This window comes from Dipteris shenzhenensis, chromosome 22 (genome assembly GCF_047967505.1).
Source record: "Dipteris shenzhenensis isolate YYH24624 ecotype China chromosome 22, Dip_SZ_1.0, whole genome shotgun sequence".
NCBI classification, from domain to species: Eukaryota; Viridiplantae; Streptophyta; class Polypodiopsida; order Gleicheniales; family Dipteridaceae; genus Dipteris; species Dipteris shenzhenensis.
In genome coordinates this window covers 18,824,273-18,838,199 of record NC_141617.1, presented here as the reverse complement: position 1 = coordinate 18,838,199, position 13,927 = coordinate 18,824,273, and the positions used below count along the sequence as shown (strand labels likewise).

Genomic DNA, 13,927 nt, shown 5'->3' with positions numbered 1-13,927 from the left:
GTACAGATGGCTTGCTCCGGATCATGCGGGCAATCAGTGTCACTAATGGCCTTTTCAATCTCCTCCACTCAGTTGCACCCCCTACACTGGGGCCCCATATAGCTGCACTATAAAATAGTGTGGGCACCACCAATGTCTCAAACAACCATAATTTTGTGTGTGGCTCTTGAAACTATACATGTGCACACTGTCTCTCTAGCGCCCCCCTAAAGCTGCATAGCCTCTATCCAATCTGGCATCAATCGCGGCTCTCAATGAAAATTGTGGACCAGAAAAGATCACCCTGAGGTACACATAAGATCGTACCTCCTCTACTGTCTCACCTTTGAAAGTGAACTATGGTGCTGAGCGCGTAACCCTGGGTAGGGATTAAGAGGGGAGGGAAAGAAGAGGGAGACTATGGCACAGGGGAGAGGGAGAGAGGAAAGAGGAGTATGTACATGGGTGGAGGAGGAATGTAAAGATGGAGACATCAAGGGAAGTGGGCCATGCTTTATTTGAAAGGAAGGGAAGGGGGAAATCAAAGTATTAGCTACGTGCCTTTACAAGAATGAGCGTGTCTCATCAAGGAATAGCCCCCTCCTTTTATAGCCAAGAGAGGGGGTCTCTCCTAATAAATGCATCCTCCCACATGCATGGTGTATGCGGAAGAGTCTCCCATGTGGGCTAGGCGGTTACGCACTCTCAATTGTGTGCGATAACGCTTGGCCACATTTTTCCACATATATCAACTCCCATATCCCAAGTCTATGATGCTCTCTTGGTCTCTTTCCAATTTTATAATACGTTTAAACATCTAGGAGGACAAGTGGAGGGTTGACACAAGGAATCTTGCCACCTCATCCTACTTTTCCCATTATTTAACTTGCACTCTTAGACCTTCTATACCTCCCCCACATGGGCCTATCCTATATGGAGGAATAACCCAATATAATATCCATCTCCACCTATTTTATATTACTTCTCCCATGGACTTTGAGCCATATCTCACTAAATGCAGGCATGGGGCTGCCTAGATGGAGGGGTGGCACATGGAGGAGCCATGCCACCTTAACATTTTATAATATTACTACTATGGATTATGTACAACACACCTTATGGGTCCTCTTACGTGGAAGGGTGGCACATGGTCATGCCCTGCCACCTCAACCCTGGGCCCTATGCACTCCATATTTTATTATACTATTGCCACACATACAAGCACACACTCATATTTATGCCTTTTTACTTTGGTCAAATTTAAGAATCAAAGATTCACCTTCAAATGGGGAGTGGTTGAGGATGGTCATGCATCTTTGCTTCTGCAAAGCACAGGTTTAGTATCCGCAAGTCTTATCAATCACAACTAGTCTCTTAAGTCCTCCCAACACTAGAAAAGTGGAAGCCAGGTATACCCCTTGAACCGACTCCCACATATTCTACACTAAAATAGTTTTCAAAGACTACAAGTGTTTGCAGAGACTGCATGTAGGCCTCCCTAGCCTCCATTGGCATTGATGTCTACAGACTTTGACCTGGTCAACAAGAAAAAGTAGATTATGGCAAAGATCACAAAACAGTAGCAAAAGATATTTCAAGCTACTAGCATCCAAAGAATGAGAAGGCGGAAAAACCATACTGCAGTCCACGTATATATGTATATATCCTCTCCAACCCTGTCATAATTACAAAAAATCAAAGGTCACATGATAAAATGATAGTACAAAATTCAAGAGATGATTGCTCAAGAAAAAGAAAACTCAAGAGATGTATGAAGCCAATAGCATCAAGCTTGATAAGGAACTTTGCTCTTTTTTTTCAACTTCTAGCTCTGATTCTTTTACCAACTGCCTTGCAAGCACAAAAACAACCTTAAAGGCCTCATTCATCCCTTCATTTTGTTGTCTTTCATCTATCCTTTCAATCGTCTTGTCCATTGCCTCCAATACTACCGATTGAATATGTGATCCTCTCTTTACTCTTTTCCCACCCATACCTAAAACGCCTCCTCTTGCAAGTTATCCACATGTTGGTCCTCGTGCTCCTCCCAATGCACTTTGACATCGGGACTATGATACAACCTTGGGCCTCCCTATGCATGACTTTTTGTATCTCATTGAGGACTTGATCCTTGAATGTGAGATACTCTGTGCCCTCGGCCTCATTATTATCACCAAAACCAGATTGGCTTAACAATCGTTTGAACTCTACATTATATCTCTTGAACTCAAAATCCCACTTCTCCCTATAACTCTCCTATTGCCTCACTGGATACCCTTATGCTACCATCTTATTGGCAATTTTCACCTGTACCTCTTGATGTGAACAGTCATGCTCTCGAACTTAGGTTGCATCTCTTATCTAAAATTCACCAAGTTGATCAACTCAATGGATGTGTAACGCTTTCCCTTTTGTGGATCAACATCTTCAGCTCTGGCTTCTTGAGTTTCAGTACCTTGGCTTTCACAAGCCTTCCTTTTCCTAAAAGGCCAATCTCTGTTTTTTTATTAATTTATCTATAGATGATTGTTGGTTTTCATTAGTAGAGCTAGCATGACATGGATTGCTCTGAGACTCTTTTCTAGTTTCTGAAATGTTTGTGTCTACCTGGAACCTGTCCTCCTCGTGATATGTAGAGAATGTTGGCATTGGGGAAGGATAAAGTGTGGCCTGTGAAAGTGGATTCACATTCTATAAACAATCTATGCTAATCCCAGAGCTGTAAGCTCCCACTATCTGGTTTTGTGGAATACGTGTATTCACTATATCAGTAGTTTGTAGTTGCAAATGGTAGGGAAATGTAGACATGGGCCAGTCAGGCATTGGAAAAAACGTTGGGTGTCCAGAAATAGGCATACTTTGTTCCCAAAAATGGGTGGGAACATATTGAGGCTGTACTGGCAAATTGCTCTGGTGGGCATTGCTAGTAGGTAGATTTTTGTCACCCATTCTAGGAATCTAGAGAACTTCGTAGCAAAAATTACAAATACTTATTACTAATGCAATATGGCAGAACAGCCGACTTTGAGCCAAATCACTACGTTAAGAATATGTCCTAAGAAATGCATTTAACACTCTTCATAATGGAAGCACATAGCAGAATAGTGCAAATGCACTCACATAATTTTCATACTAAGGTTGAGGGGATTGGACCAGAGATCTAGTTGCTCGTCAAAATCCTACAAAACAAACCTACAGTTAGGAAGCTGGGCTGGAAAATTTTTCAAAAGTGTATGTCCAAGATACACCCGCTGTCCACCTGTGCCATTGTGCTCTTTTGCTTTGGAATAAAGTTAATGCATACTTGAATTTTTAACCCTGCTGCACATATTATTGATATCCCCCAATCTTGCATCGAGGAAAACCATAACAAGAAACTGTGTGCTCTAGAATTGTTAACCACAATCTCATCCAGGCTGGGGGGGAACTAAAATTTTTTACATTGAAATACTATATTTTGCAAGCCACTTTAATCCCTCGGGGGGTTTCACGTCCAAAAAAACATTGTACCTCGTGCATTCAAAAGGAGGTGTACTTTAATCCCACTTTTGGAAAAAAATTAACAGGATTACAATAACGGAGGGGTTTTTAAATTCAACTTTAGAAAAAAATCCATTAGTTCATAAGTAAAGAGGGGTGGTTTATTGAGAAAAAGATTTTGGTTTTTTTAATACCACTTGAACGCACGTGATGCCTAAGATTTCTCAGTAGTTTAATCCCAACTCTTGAATCTATTGACAGGCAAGACACAAACAAGTCAAGCTTACTATAAACATCAAGCATATCATCAAGTGAACCGAGATTGGTGCCTAAAACACAAGGTCTCTGTGAAAACAATGACTGAATAATAAATTGCTTGTTCCCAAGAAAGCTTAAATTGTCGCACTCACCTTCAACGATTGTTGTAGACAAGAAACTCTCTCCGCAAAGAGATACACCTCTCGCATTGTGTTGGGTCTTAGTGGCATTCCCTGGTTGGATGCCAAATGCTAGAACAAGTTGGAATGGTATAACTGAGTGCTCTCAATGCGGGCTCATCAGGATCACCTGATTTCTGAGATGAGGATGGTCAAATTCTTGAAGCCGAAAGCATTACCATTACCATAGCCATAGTCAAAAGCTCAGGCTCCTTAGAAGAGCGAGTCCACCTTATCTAATCAAGTGGTAGCTACTCTATGTAGTAGACTTTCACCATCACCATCCCCACTGCCATAGCTGCATAAAATCTGACTCCCATTTCTTACAGTTACTATAGAACCTGGCCACCACCTCTAAGAAATTGCTACAAGTGCTACTGAACTTGCCCACCCTCTCTAAGCTGTGTAGCCTAGTTTTATCCGAGTCGATCTTCTCTAAGCTGGTAATCCCCATACAGAATAGCTAGCTACAGAACATGACAACTGATCTTTTCTATCTCTTTGTTGCCCTCTTTAGCCCAATCTTACCTGGTTAGCCCTGTGCAGAAGAGCTCATCTGTTCCTTCTCTCTTTAGCCCATCTTCTCTAAGCATCTCAGTCCCGTTTGCAGAACAGCAGCTCAACCCATCTATCTACTCTTTCTCTCTGTATATATATCTCTCCCTTTCTCTCAGAGGCTCACACACAGAGAGACACCCATCTGCCCACTCTCAAGCAGAAATCCATCAGCCCACCCTCTATTGTAGTAGTAGCTCAGCAAATGCTCTACCAAAACCCTCCTTCTCTGTGTCTGTGTCTGTGTCTGTGTGTTTGTCTCTCTCTCTCTTCTATCTATACACACGCCCACAGCCTCCAGCTGCCTTTGCCTTTGTTCCTCTGCACAATTCAAACCTAACTGGAGGCCTTCTCTTGCTAGGCTTTTCTTGTTTGCAGTAAAAACCATGAAAACACTCTACGAGCTGTACTTCTAACCCCTCTCTTGTTCATCCTTCTGATCTGTAGCTGCCCAATGGACGCTCCTCCCCTGCGGATTTTTTCATGAACTCGATGCAATACGCTATTGCGTCTGGAGAACACGAGCTTCTAGGTGTACTTTATTGAACTGATGCTCCCTCGGCCTCGTCTTTCGTCAAACTGATCACGTTGCAAAAGAGATGCACGTAAAACTCGCCTGCATGATTTCCTCACCTTCCCCAATAGATAGTGGAGAGTGCAGAGCCGAGCGTGAATACAAGAAACGTGGACTGTGTTGCTCATTTGAACTGCCTTCTTCTTATAGTCTAGCATGTGTGGACTGCGAAATGATATAAGATGTAGATTTTCACTATCATCGTGAATTCTCCTCACCATCATCTCGTCTTCCAGAATGCTAAATGAAGACTTGTATGGAATGGAAGAATGGCTTACTGTGAAGGCGTACCATCCATTGGCAGTGAAGATTGATAACCTGAAATGTGGGTTAAGAAAGCTTTGTTAGCCCATCTCTTCTGAATGGATTTCTGGATGGAATTCTTGGAGGGGTGGCTACATCGTGTTGTGCTGTGCCTTGTTGCGATGCGCCCAAATGGTTTTTTTTCTCCCATCTCTGTTTCGAAAGTATTGCCTCCAATTTTTTTTTATAAAGGGTTATCTAGTGGCTCTAATCCTAACCCTTTAGCTTCAACTCTCTTAAGCTCTGGAACCCTTTTTTTGTATCTGCCGTTCATCCTGTTGGTGATGCCAGTTGTGAAAGCTGCTGCGCCCGCAGGCAATCTAAGATGTGCATGGGGTCCGGCATGCAACTTATTAAGTTTCTTCTTGCATGATTCGCAAGAATTTTCCGCTGATCCGCCTCGAACTACCTCAACAAGTTCAAGTTGAGGTTTGCACATGCGCAAGGAGGGCTTCAGTCCTGAAGTACAGGTGGACGCACTACCGCATGAAGAGGGCATTGGTTGGAAGATGCTGAGCTTAGAGGATACATTCAGTAGTTTGGATCGGATGAGTGAGCTGCCTTCGGTTGAGAACCTTATCTGCATCTTGCAGAAGTGCAGAGGGCAAAAGAGTATAGTATACGCCAAGCGTGTGCACGCACACGTTTGCAAGCATGGGCTAGAAACTGATCGAGTTGTTGGGAACTATATTGTGCCAATGTTTGTGGAATGTGGAATTATATCCGATGCTCAGCAGGTTTTCGACAGGTTGGTTCACCAGAGTGAGCATTCGTGGACTTCTCTCATGTTTGGGTATATCAAATGTGGGCAAAACCTGCACGCTCTCAACCTGTACCTGAGAATGCAAGAGGATAGTGTCTATCCTAGCAGCTATACGCTTATAGCCTTACTAAAAGCTTGTGCTAAGCTAAAAGATGTAGACTCAGGCCGGGCGATACACGCCGAGATCAGTCTAAGGGGACTTGAAAGAGATCTTTTTGTTGGCAGCACTTTGGTGCACATGTATGCCAAATGTGGCTTACTTTCAGAAGCGCTGGAAGCCTTTGACAACCTGCCAATTCAAAGTGTCGTGTCATGGAACACAATAATTTCAGGATATTCTGAATATGGACCTGGTCAGCAAGCGTTGAAATATTTTGAACGGATGCAACTGGAGGGTGTTTTTCCGGATGCTGTCACATTTGTTTATGTATTGAAAGCTTGTGGCAGCATGGGAGCCACAGACAAAGGCCAAGAAATACATGTTCAGATCATAAAAAAGGGATTTGGAAAAGAAATCTCTGTCAGCAATGCTTTGGTCGACATGTATGCTAAATGTGGATTGCTTTCAGAGGCACAGGAAGTCTTTGACAGCCTGCCTGCGCGAAATGTGGCGTCATGGAATGCACTGATTGCAGGATATGCTGAACATGGACCTGGTCAGGAAGTGTTGAAATGTTTTGAAAAGATGCAATTTGAGGGCATTTCTCCAACTGCTGTTACATATGTCTGTGTCTTAAAAGCTTATGGCAGTATGGGAGTCATAGACATGGGCCGAGAAATACATGCTGATATTACCCAAAAAGGATTTGGAAAAGATCCTTGTGTCGGCAACACTCTGGTTGACATGTATGCGAAATGTGGCTCACTTTCAGAAGCACGGGAAGTCTTTGACAAGCTGCCATTTCGAACTGTCGTATCTTGGACAGCACTAATTGCAGGGTATGCTGAATATGGATCTGGTCAGGAAGCACTAAAATGTTTTGAACATATGCAAGTGGAGGGCATCCTTCCGGATTTTGTCACTTTTCTTTGTGCCTTCAAAGCTTGTGGCAGCATAGGAGCCATAGGCAAGGGCCGAGAACTACATGCTGAGATCATACGAAAAGGATTTGGAATAGATCTCTCTCTCGGCAGTACTTTGGTTGACATGTATGGCAAATGTGCCTCCCTTTCAGAGGCACAGGAAGTGTTTGAAAACCTGCCGATTCGGAATGTTGTCTCGTGGACATCACTGATTGCAGGATATGCTGAACATGGTCCTGCTCAGGAAGTGCTAAGATGTTTTGAACAGATGCAACTGGAGGGCATCTTTCCAAATGCTGTCACATTGGCTTGTGTCTTCAAAGCTTGTGGGAGCATAAAAGCTATAGACAAAGGGCGCAAACTCCATACTGAGATTGCACAAGAGGGCTTTCAAAGAGATCTTTTTGTTGGCAATACTTTGGTTGACATGTATGCCAAATGTGGTTATCTTGCAGAGGCACAGGCGGTCTTTGACCAGCTTCCCATCCGGAATGTTGTATCATGGAATGCTCTAATTGCAGGATATGCTGACAGTGGACCTGGTCAGGAAGCGCTCAAATGTTTTGACCAGATGCAGCTGCAGGGTATCTCTCCTGATTCTGTCACATTTGTTTATGTCTTGAAAGCTTGTAGCAGCATTGGAGCCATAGGCAAGGGCCGAGAAATACATATTGTGGCTGCTCAAAAGGGATTTGGAAGAGATCTTTCTGTCTGCAATAGTTTGGTTGACATGTATGGCAAATGTGGCTCACTTTCAGAGGCAGGAGAAGTCGTTAATGAGCTGCCAGTTCAAGATGTCAAGTCATGGAGCACATTGGTAAAAGGTTATGGCATGAATCACGAGGGTAACATGGCCATACAATGTTTTGACAGCATGCAAGAACAGGATATGAAGCTGGATGCTATTATATTTACATGTCTTCTCACGGCATGCAGTCAAAACAACCTGGTATTCAAGGGCCATGAGTATTTCAAGTCAATGATAGCTGAGTATGGCATTGCACCCTCAACAGAGCACTGCACTTGCATGGTTGACCTCCTTGCACGATCAGGACATTTGTATGAGGCAGAGGAATTTCTTGAAGCTATGTGGTGTACTCCAACAACAGGAACATGGACAGCTTTGCTCAATTCATCCAAAATTCATGGTGAAACAGAACTAGGACTGTCATCCTTTCAGCAGCTCGTCTCGATGAACCCAGAATCTGCTTCTTCATATGTGCTTCTGGCAAACATCTATGCCAGTGCTGGCAGGTGGGATGATGCACGTAGAGTAGAGGGGCTGAGAAACTTGCATAACAATAAAAAAGCTTGCATATTCTGCGATAGAGATGGACAAGAAGGTAGTTTTGTTGTAAATGACAACCCAAGTGATCTCCAAGCTAAGTTGAGGCCAACGCTACTTGCTGCAAGAGCTACTCTTGTTGTAGGGCGAAACCCATTATTTAGGCATGGAATCAGCCGCACCCAGCCCTACACTATGCTGACCAGAGGCTGGCCAACCGGACAAATCTTCACTGACCATTAGGCATTACATTGCTGAGCTCCATACTGTCTCCCCAGGGCTTAGTTTGAGCCGCCTAGAGGCATGGCCTTGGTGGGTGCAGTCTATGCAGTCAGATGTCCAAGACACAAGCCCTAGAGTGCATAGTTTTAAGTGGCCTCTTTCCTCCCTGGGATGCAGGGCTCGCATCAGGGTGATCACAAGAAGTTTTCTTTATACTCTCGTTGAGCAGAACAATCTCAACATCATGTGAATACCCAGTGCAATGTTGTGAATATTGTGCAAAGGCAAAGTGGTATAGACTAAGGTTCACATTAAGGGAAGAGGGAGCAACGTAGACCTAATCCCGAATTGTATATACGTTGTTCTTCAGTTGCAATAAAGATGTACATTCTAGATTATGTGGTGCTCTCTCCCTCTCTCCTATGCTGATTAGCTTTCTGCCTATGTTGATCAATTGGTACTTTTAGTAAATACTTGCTTGGTATTTCATTAGTTTTGGGTCACTTGCAGTCCCTCTGACTGTAAGTACCTTTAGTAGCTCTCAGCCTTCAGCTTATTTATTTTGTTGTTCTCTTTGATGAGACAACACTAGCAGATGTATCAACTATTTTAGTCTCATAGGCCGCTTGGCCTTTTAGAGACGTTAATATCTATCTATCTATCTATCTATCTCCTCTACATTTTCGCATGGTGCAGGTTGGAAAAATGTAATGCACCATAGTTCACAATTATTTCATAAGACAGAAGAAAAGGAGCACACTGTGAGGGAGAGGAGTGAAGGGAGGTCCTTGGGAGAGGAGTGGATAAGATGAAAGTAAAAATCTAAGAAAATGTGGGAGAAAGGGAATGTGTGAAGATTTTATAAAGTTAAGAAATGGAATCGTACCTCTTTTGAAGAGAAGGGAGCCGTAAACTTGAAAGGTGAGTTGTATGAAGTTGTACGAAGTAAGAATGAAAATGAGGAGAAGTTGAGAAGTGAGCCGTATGAAGTACTAAGTAGACTTCAACGAGGCATTGAAAGTATAACAATCTCCCATTTGTTGCACCCAACTTCCTATCTGTTCAAGTCTCCAGTTGGAGCGTTGCACCTTAAGTTATACATGTCAACGTTGAGGCATCGGTACCTTGTATTCCTGATCGGCTAGCTGAATGTTCACATTCACAGAGGTACGAAAGACTGCCATCTATTTCGATGCGATTGTGGAGTAGAATGCTGGAGGATTCGGCACTGTGTACTTGGGGGTGTTGGACAATGGCACGTTGGTTACAGTGAAACACATGCATTCTACCTTAGCTAACGTCAACGAGAGACAATTTCACACTACCGTCAATGCTAAGGCATCAACACCTTGTATCCCTAAGGGGTTATTGCCAAGATTGCCATGAAATGTTTTTGGTGTATGAATTCATGAACACCACGTTGCGAAGCCATTTTTATGGCTCTAAGATGCATCCTTTTTCGTGAATTTTTAGGCTAGACATTCGCATCGGAGCTGCAAAGGGTCTCTACTACTTTCATACAGCATCAAGGCCGGGCATCATCCATCGAACTATTAAGACATCCAACATTCTGCACGATCAGAACTTCGTTGCACGAACTGCTGACAGAAAAGTCCGATTAGTTACAAGAGTCTTTTGGGGTAGTATTGTTAGAGATGTTGTGTGCTCGTCCTACTGTTAACAATAAATTGCCACCTGAAGAAGCAAACCTGGCACAATGCACAATCGAATGGCACTAGAGGGGAACCTGGATGCCATGATGGATCCACATCTGCTTAGAATGATGAGTTGTCCGGCCACATGGAAGATGTTAAGAGATGTAGCTAAAAACTATCTCAAGGGGCAAAGTATTAATAGACCTTCCATTTGTGTTAAATTAGATCTTGCAGAGGAGCTTCTTGATACTTTGGTTATAGTCAACCAAAACAGGGGTACTTTTACAGAGCAACCCCTAGTCTATAAAAATCTAACTCTTGTTTCCTCTGTGGTTTGTCCACTCACACTGTCAAGAACTATCCATTGAAAAGAAACAGAAACAAGCCCATTCACGAGACTGCTCAGCAGCCACCCAAGCCCAAATGGATCCCCAAGGAAACTAAAACTTAGCAGAGTCAAGATCCTCCTGCTAATGTAACAGAGACAGTTAAAGATGCAAAACCTCAGACTTTGAAGGTGAACAATGCAGTTCCGCTTGTGACAACTAATGTAGCTCCAAAAGGACAATTAATGCTTATGATGCCTTGATAGATTAAGAAACTGTAGAAAGATGGATACAAGACAATGAGATGGAAGAGGACGAGGTTAAGCCGGGCTGGTCTAAGGAATTTGAGAATGAGGTAAATCAGCTAGATGCCAGTATGAGTGAAACCAATGCCGGTGATTTTGAAGAGGAACTTCTTGGGCATTCGCTAATAATTCAAGACTTTACTTTGTAGAGCAAACCTCAGGCCACAATTCAAAATTTAAGAGTAATTTCTTAGGTAAAAGGCTAGGGAGCCCCACCTAAGAGCCTCACTCCCAAGGCTAAAAAGGGGAAAAGCAAGCATGGTAAGTAGACTGATTTTCGTTCTAACACTAAATGTGTGTGGTTTGACTGACCTTTCAAGGAGTCACGAGCTAGCCAGATGGTTGAAAGAGAATTTTCTCTTCTCAACTTTCTTAGCATTACAAGAGGTCAAATTTACCGATGCTACATTGGAAAGCAAACTAAAACATGATAGACAATTTAAGGGTCATTGTTTGCTTGGATGTAGCCATTTTTGGTGAGGTTCAGGGAATTTTATGTATATAGGTATCTTGCATGACCCATAACTTATGCATTGCTCAATGGAATTCATCAAACTTTGTCTTCAAAGTGTAGTACACATTCCAAACTTGAATATGAGACCAATAAATAATGGAATAATAATTTGGAATGAGACCGTTAAAGCATTACAAGTGCTATGTTGCATGTGAAGCATGCATCTTGAAGAGTATAGGATATAGCAATTTATTCAAAAACATCAAAATTTTGTTCTATACATACATGCAACCAAATAATCATTTAAAAGTACACTGTGTGAGCTTCTCCTCAACCCAAGGACACACCCAAATGAGAACATTAGGTATGGGTTAACGGGCCTCCAATGTTGTGCTAAAATAGTACACACCCATTTGAGGGCACACTCCATAACTTTTCTTGATTCTATTGAAAACCAAAACAAATTGAAAATTTGAAATCCAAACTAGTGGGACTACTGCATGGTGGTCTTAAAACATTGATAGTTGTTAATATTGGTATTTAGCTTCACCCTAGAATGGAAGAATTTGAAATGTTCAATGTGTGCATGTGCAAAGATCTTTTAATAAATCCAACACCATTTACATTTTTGAATTGTTTATTTTTTCATGCACTTGCTTACTATATGGCTCATAAGCATGCTAAAGGTCATTGCATTTCATAATACACAGCATCAAACCCAATAGCGTGGCCTTTGGCCTATTTGTGTTTTGAAGCATTTTAGGCCACATTGCATTATTTGGGATATCCAATTTTGCTGATGTGTATCGTTGGAGGGAAGAAACCCAGCGGCGGCTGAAAATTTTGGTACTCCCACGAATTTTAAATTTTCACAACTCTCACCTGTCAAATCTTGGAATATGAAGTACTTGCAACTTGTACCCACCGTACAACTTGCACGCACCTCAACATAACCTTGCGGAGACTTTGGTTTGGCATTATCGTCTTTTGGGTAAGTTGTCTTCTATTCTTCGCCTCACAAGCTAGCTTCTATGTTTTTTGGAGGGTTTTTCTGGGGGTTCACTAATCGTCGCCATAGTGTCAATGGCAACATGCAGCTCACCATGGCTTGCAAAAGAAGGACATAGAGGATGCTAGATAGGATAACTGAAAAGCTTGGTCAAGGCCCAAGGAAAACAATGACATGGTATCAAAATGACAACAAAAGACACTATTGCAACGTTTGCAAAGGGAGAAACAATGATAAAAAATAAGACTCCTTATAGAGAAGGAATAGGAGGCAATTGCAGATACACACATTTGATCATTGCCATCGAAGCGAAGAACATGAGCTATGGTGTCACGATTGGTGGGAGCATTCGAGGCGACAACATCAAGCCATTCTAATAAATACCAGTATCGAGTCTTTATAAGCTTTAGCATGCACCCTAAAGTTCGTAGAGTGACAACCCTACCAACACCTCGGGAGATGTACGCCCAAGAGGCGATGCTCTCTAACTTGAGAAATGGCCTACTAAAAGTAAAAGGGTTCATAGCTTAGATCAACTAGCTACTAGGAGGGCGACATTAGCTATGTTGGTGTCCTTTGAAACAAAGGAGATTTATTGCTTGGACACACAATCTTGAAGATGTTGTCAATTAGGAGGCCATACGATGTTATTGTCCTAAACCAACTCGAGTGGATGGGACATAATGCAAAAGTAGTTGGTTCAGCTCAAATGCTAGTTATGTGATTGCGCTCTTGAACCAGGGTGGTTGAACATAAATTAAGAACAATATATTTCGCAACAGAACAATGATATATTGTTATTCTAAACCAGCCCGGTGGTTGGAACATCATGAAACTGAGGCTGGTTCAACTCAAACACTAGCTATGTGGATGTCCTGAACCAGTGTGGTTGAGGAGACATCAGTTGTTGACCCGCCTGATGGTTGAAATTACTATGTTTCTTAGAACTTAAATTAGCTAAATTTAAATTTCTACTATTCGGGTCCTATACCACTTAATTTTTAGACCAGGATGGCTTGGATTTAATGTGATTGTTCTAAACCAGCCCAGTGCTGGTTCAAGTCAAACAACAGTTACTGGTTGAAATTGTGGTTGAACAGAAATAAAGAAATGAAAAGCAATAGATTGGTATTGTCTAATTGTGAAATTCAAAAATAAAAAGCAGTATATTATTAATTTCTAGTTATGAAACCAAAAAATGAAGAGCAATATACTTGTTATTGTCTAATTGTGAAGTTTTGATCGTCTCAGGCTAAACCAACCCGATAGTTAAAATTGCGATTGTCCTAAACTAGCCCGATGGTTGTATACCACTCCCCCCCCCCCTTTATTTAATTGAAGCCTCCCTCCAACCTTTATTAAATATTCATACCACTCCCCCCTCCCCCTTTTATTTAATTGAAGCCCTCTCCCCTCCTTTCTTTATCCCTAATAAATATCTTACCATCATATACCACTCCCTGCCCCCCCCCTTCTTATGTAATTGAAGCCCTCCTTCCCCCCTTCATCCCTAAATATTTTATTTACTTGAAGCCCTCCCCCACCCCTCATTATCCC

At 42.3% G+C, this 13,927-nt stretch overlaps 1 protein-coding gene across 1 annotated transcript; it reads left to right on the top strand.

The window, feature by feature from the left end:
* The first annotated feature begins 5,765 nt into the window (after nt 1-5,765).
* On the top strand, nt 5,766-8,642 carry LOC147887832 (pentatricopeptide repeat-containing protein At3g09040, mitochondrial-like). Its single transcript, XM_087393229.1, has 7 exons — nt 5,766-6,255; nt 6,358-6,486; nt 6,727-6,948; nt 7,030-7,158; nt 7,267-7,347; nt 7,570-7,698; nt 7,873-8,642. Exons 1-7 carry the CDS (start codon nt 5,766-5,768, stop codon nt 8,640-8,642), a joined length of 1,950 nt encoding a protein of 649 aa, XP_087249355.1.
* The last annotated feature ends 5,285 nt before the right edge of the window (nt 8,643-13,927 follow it).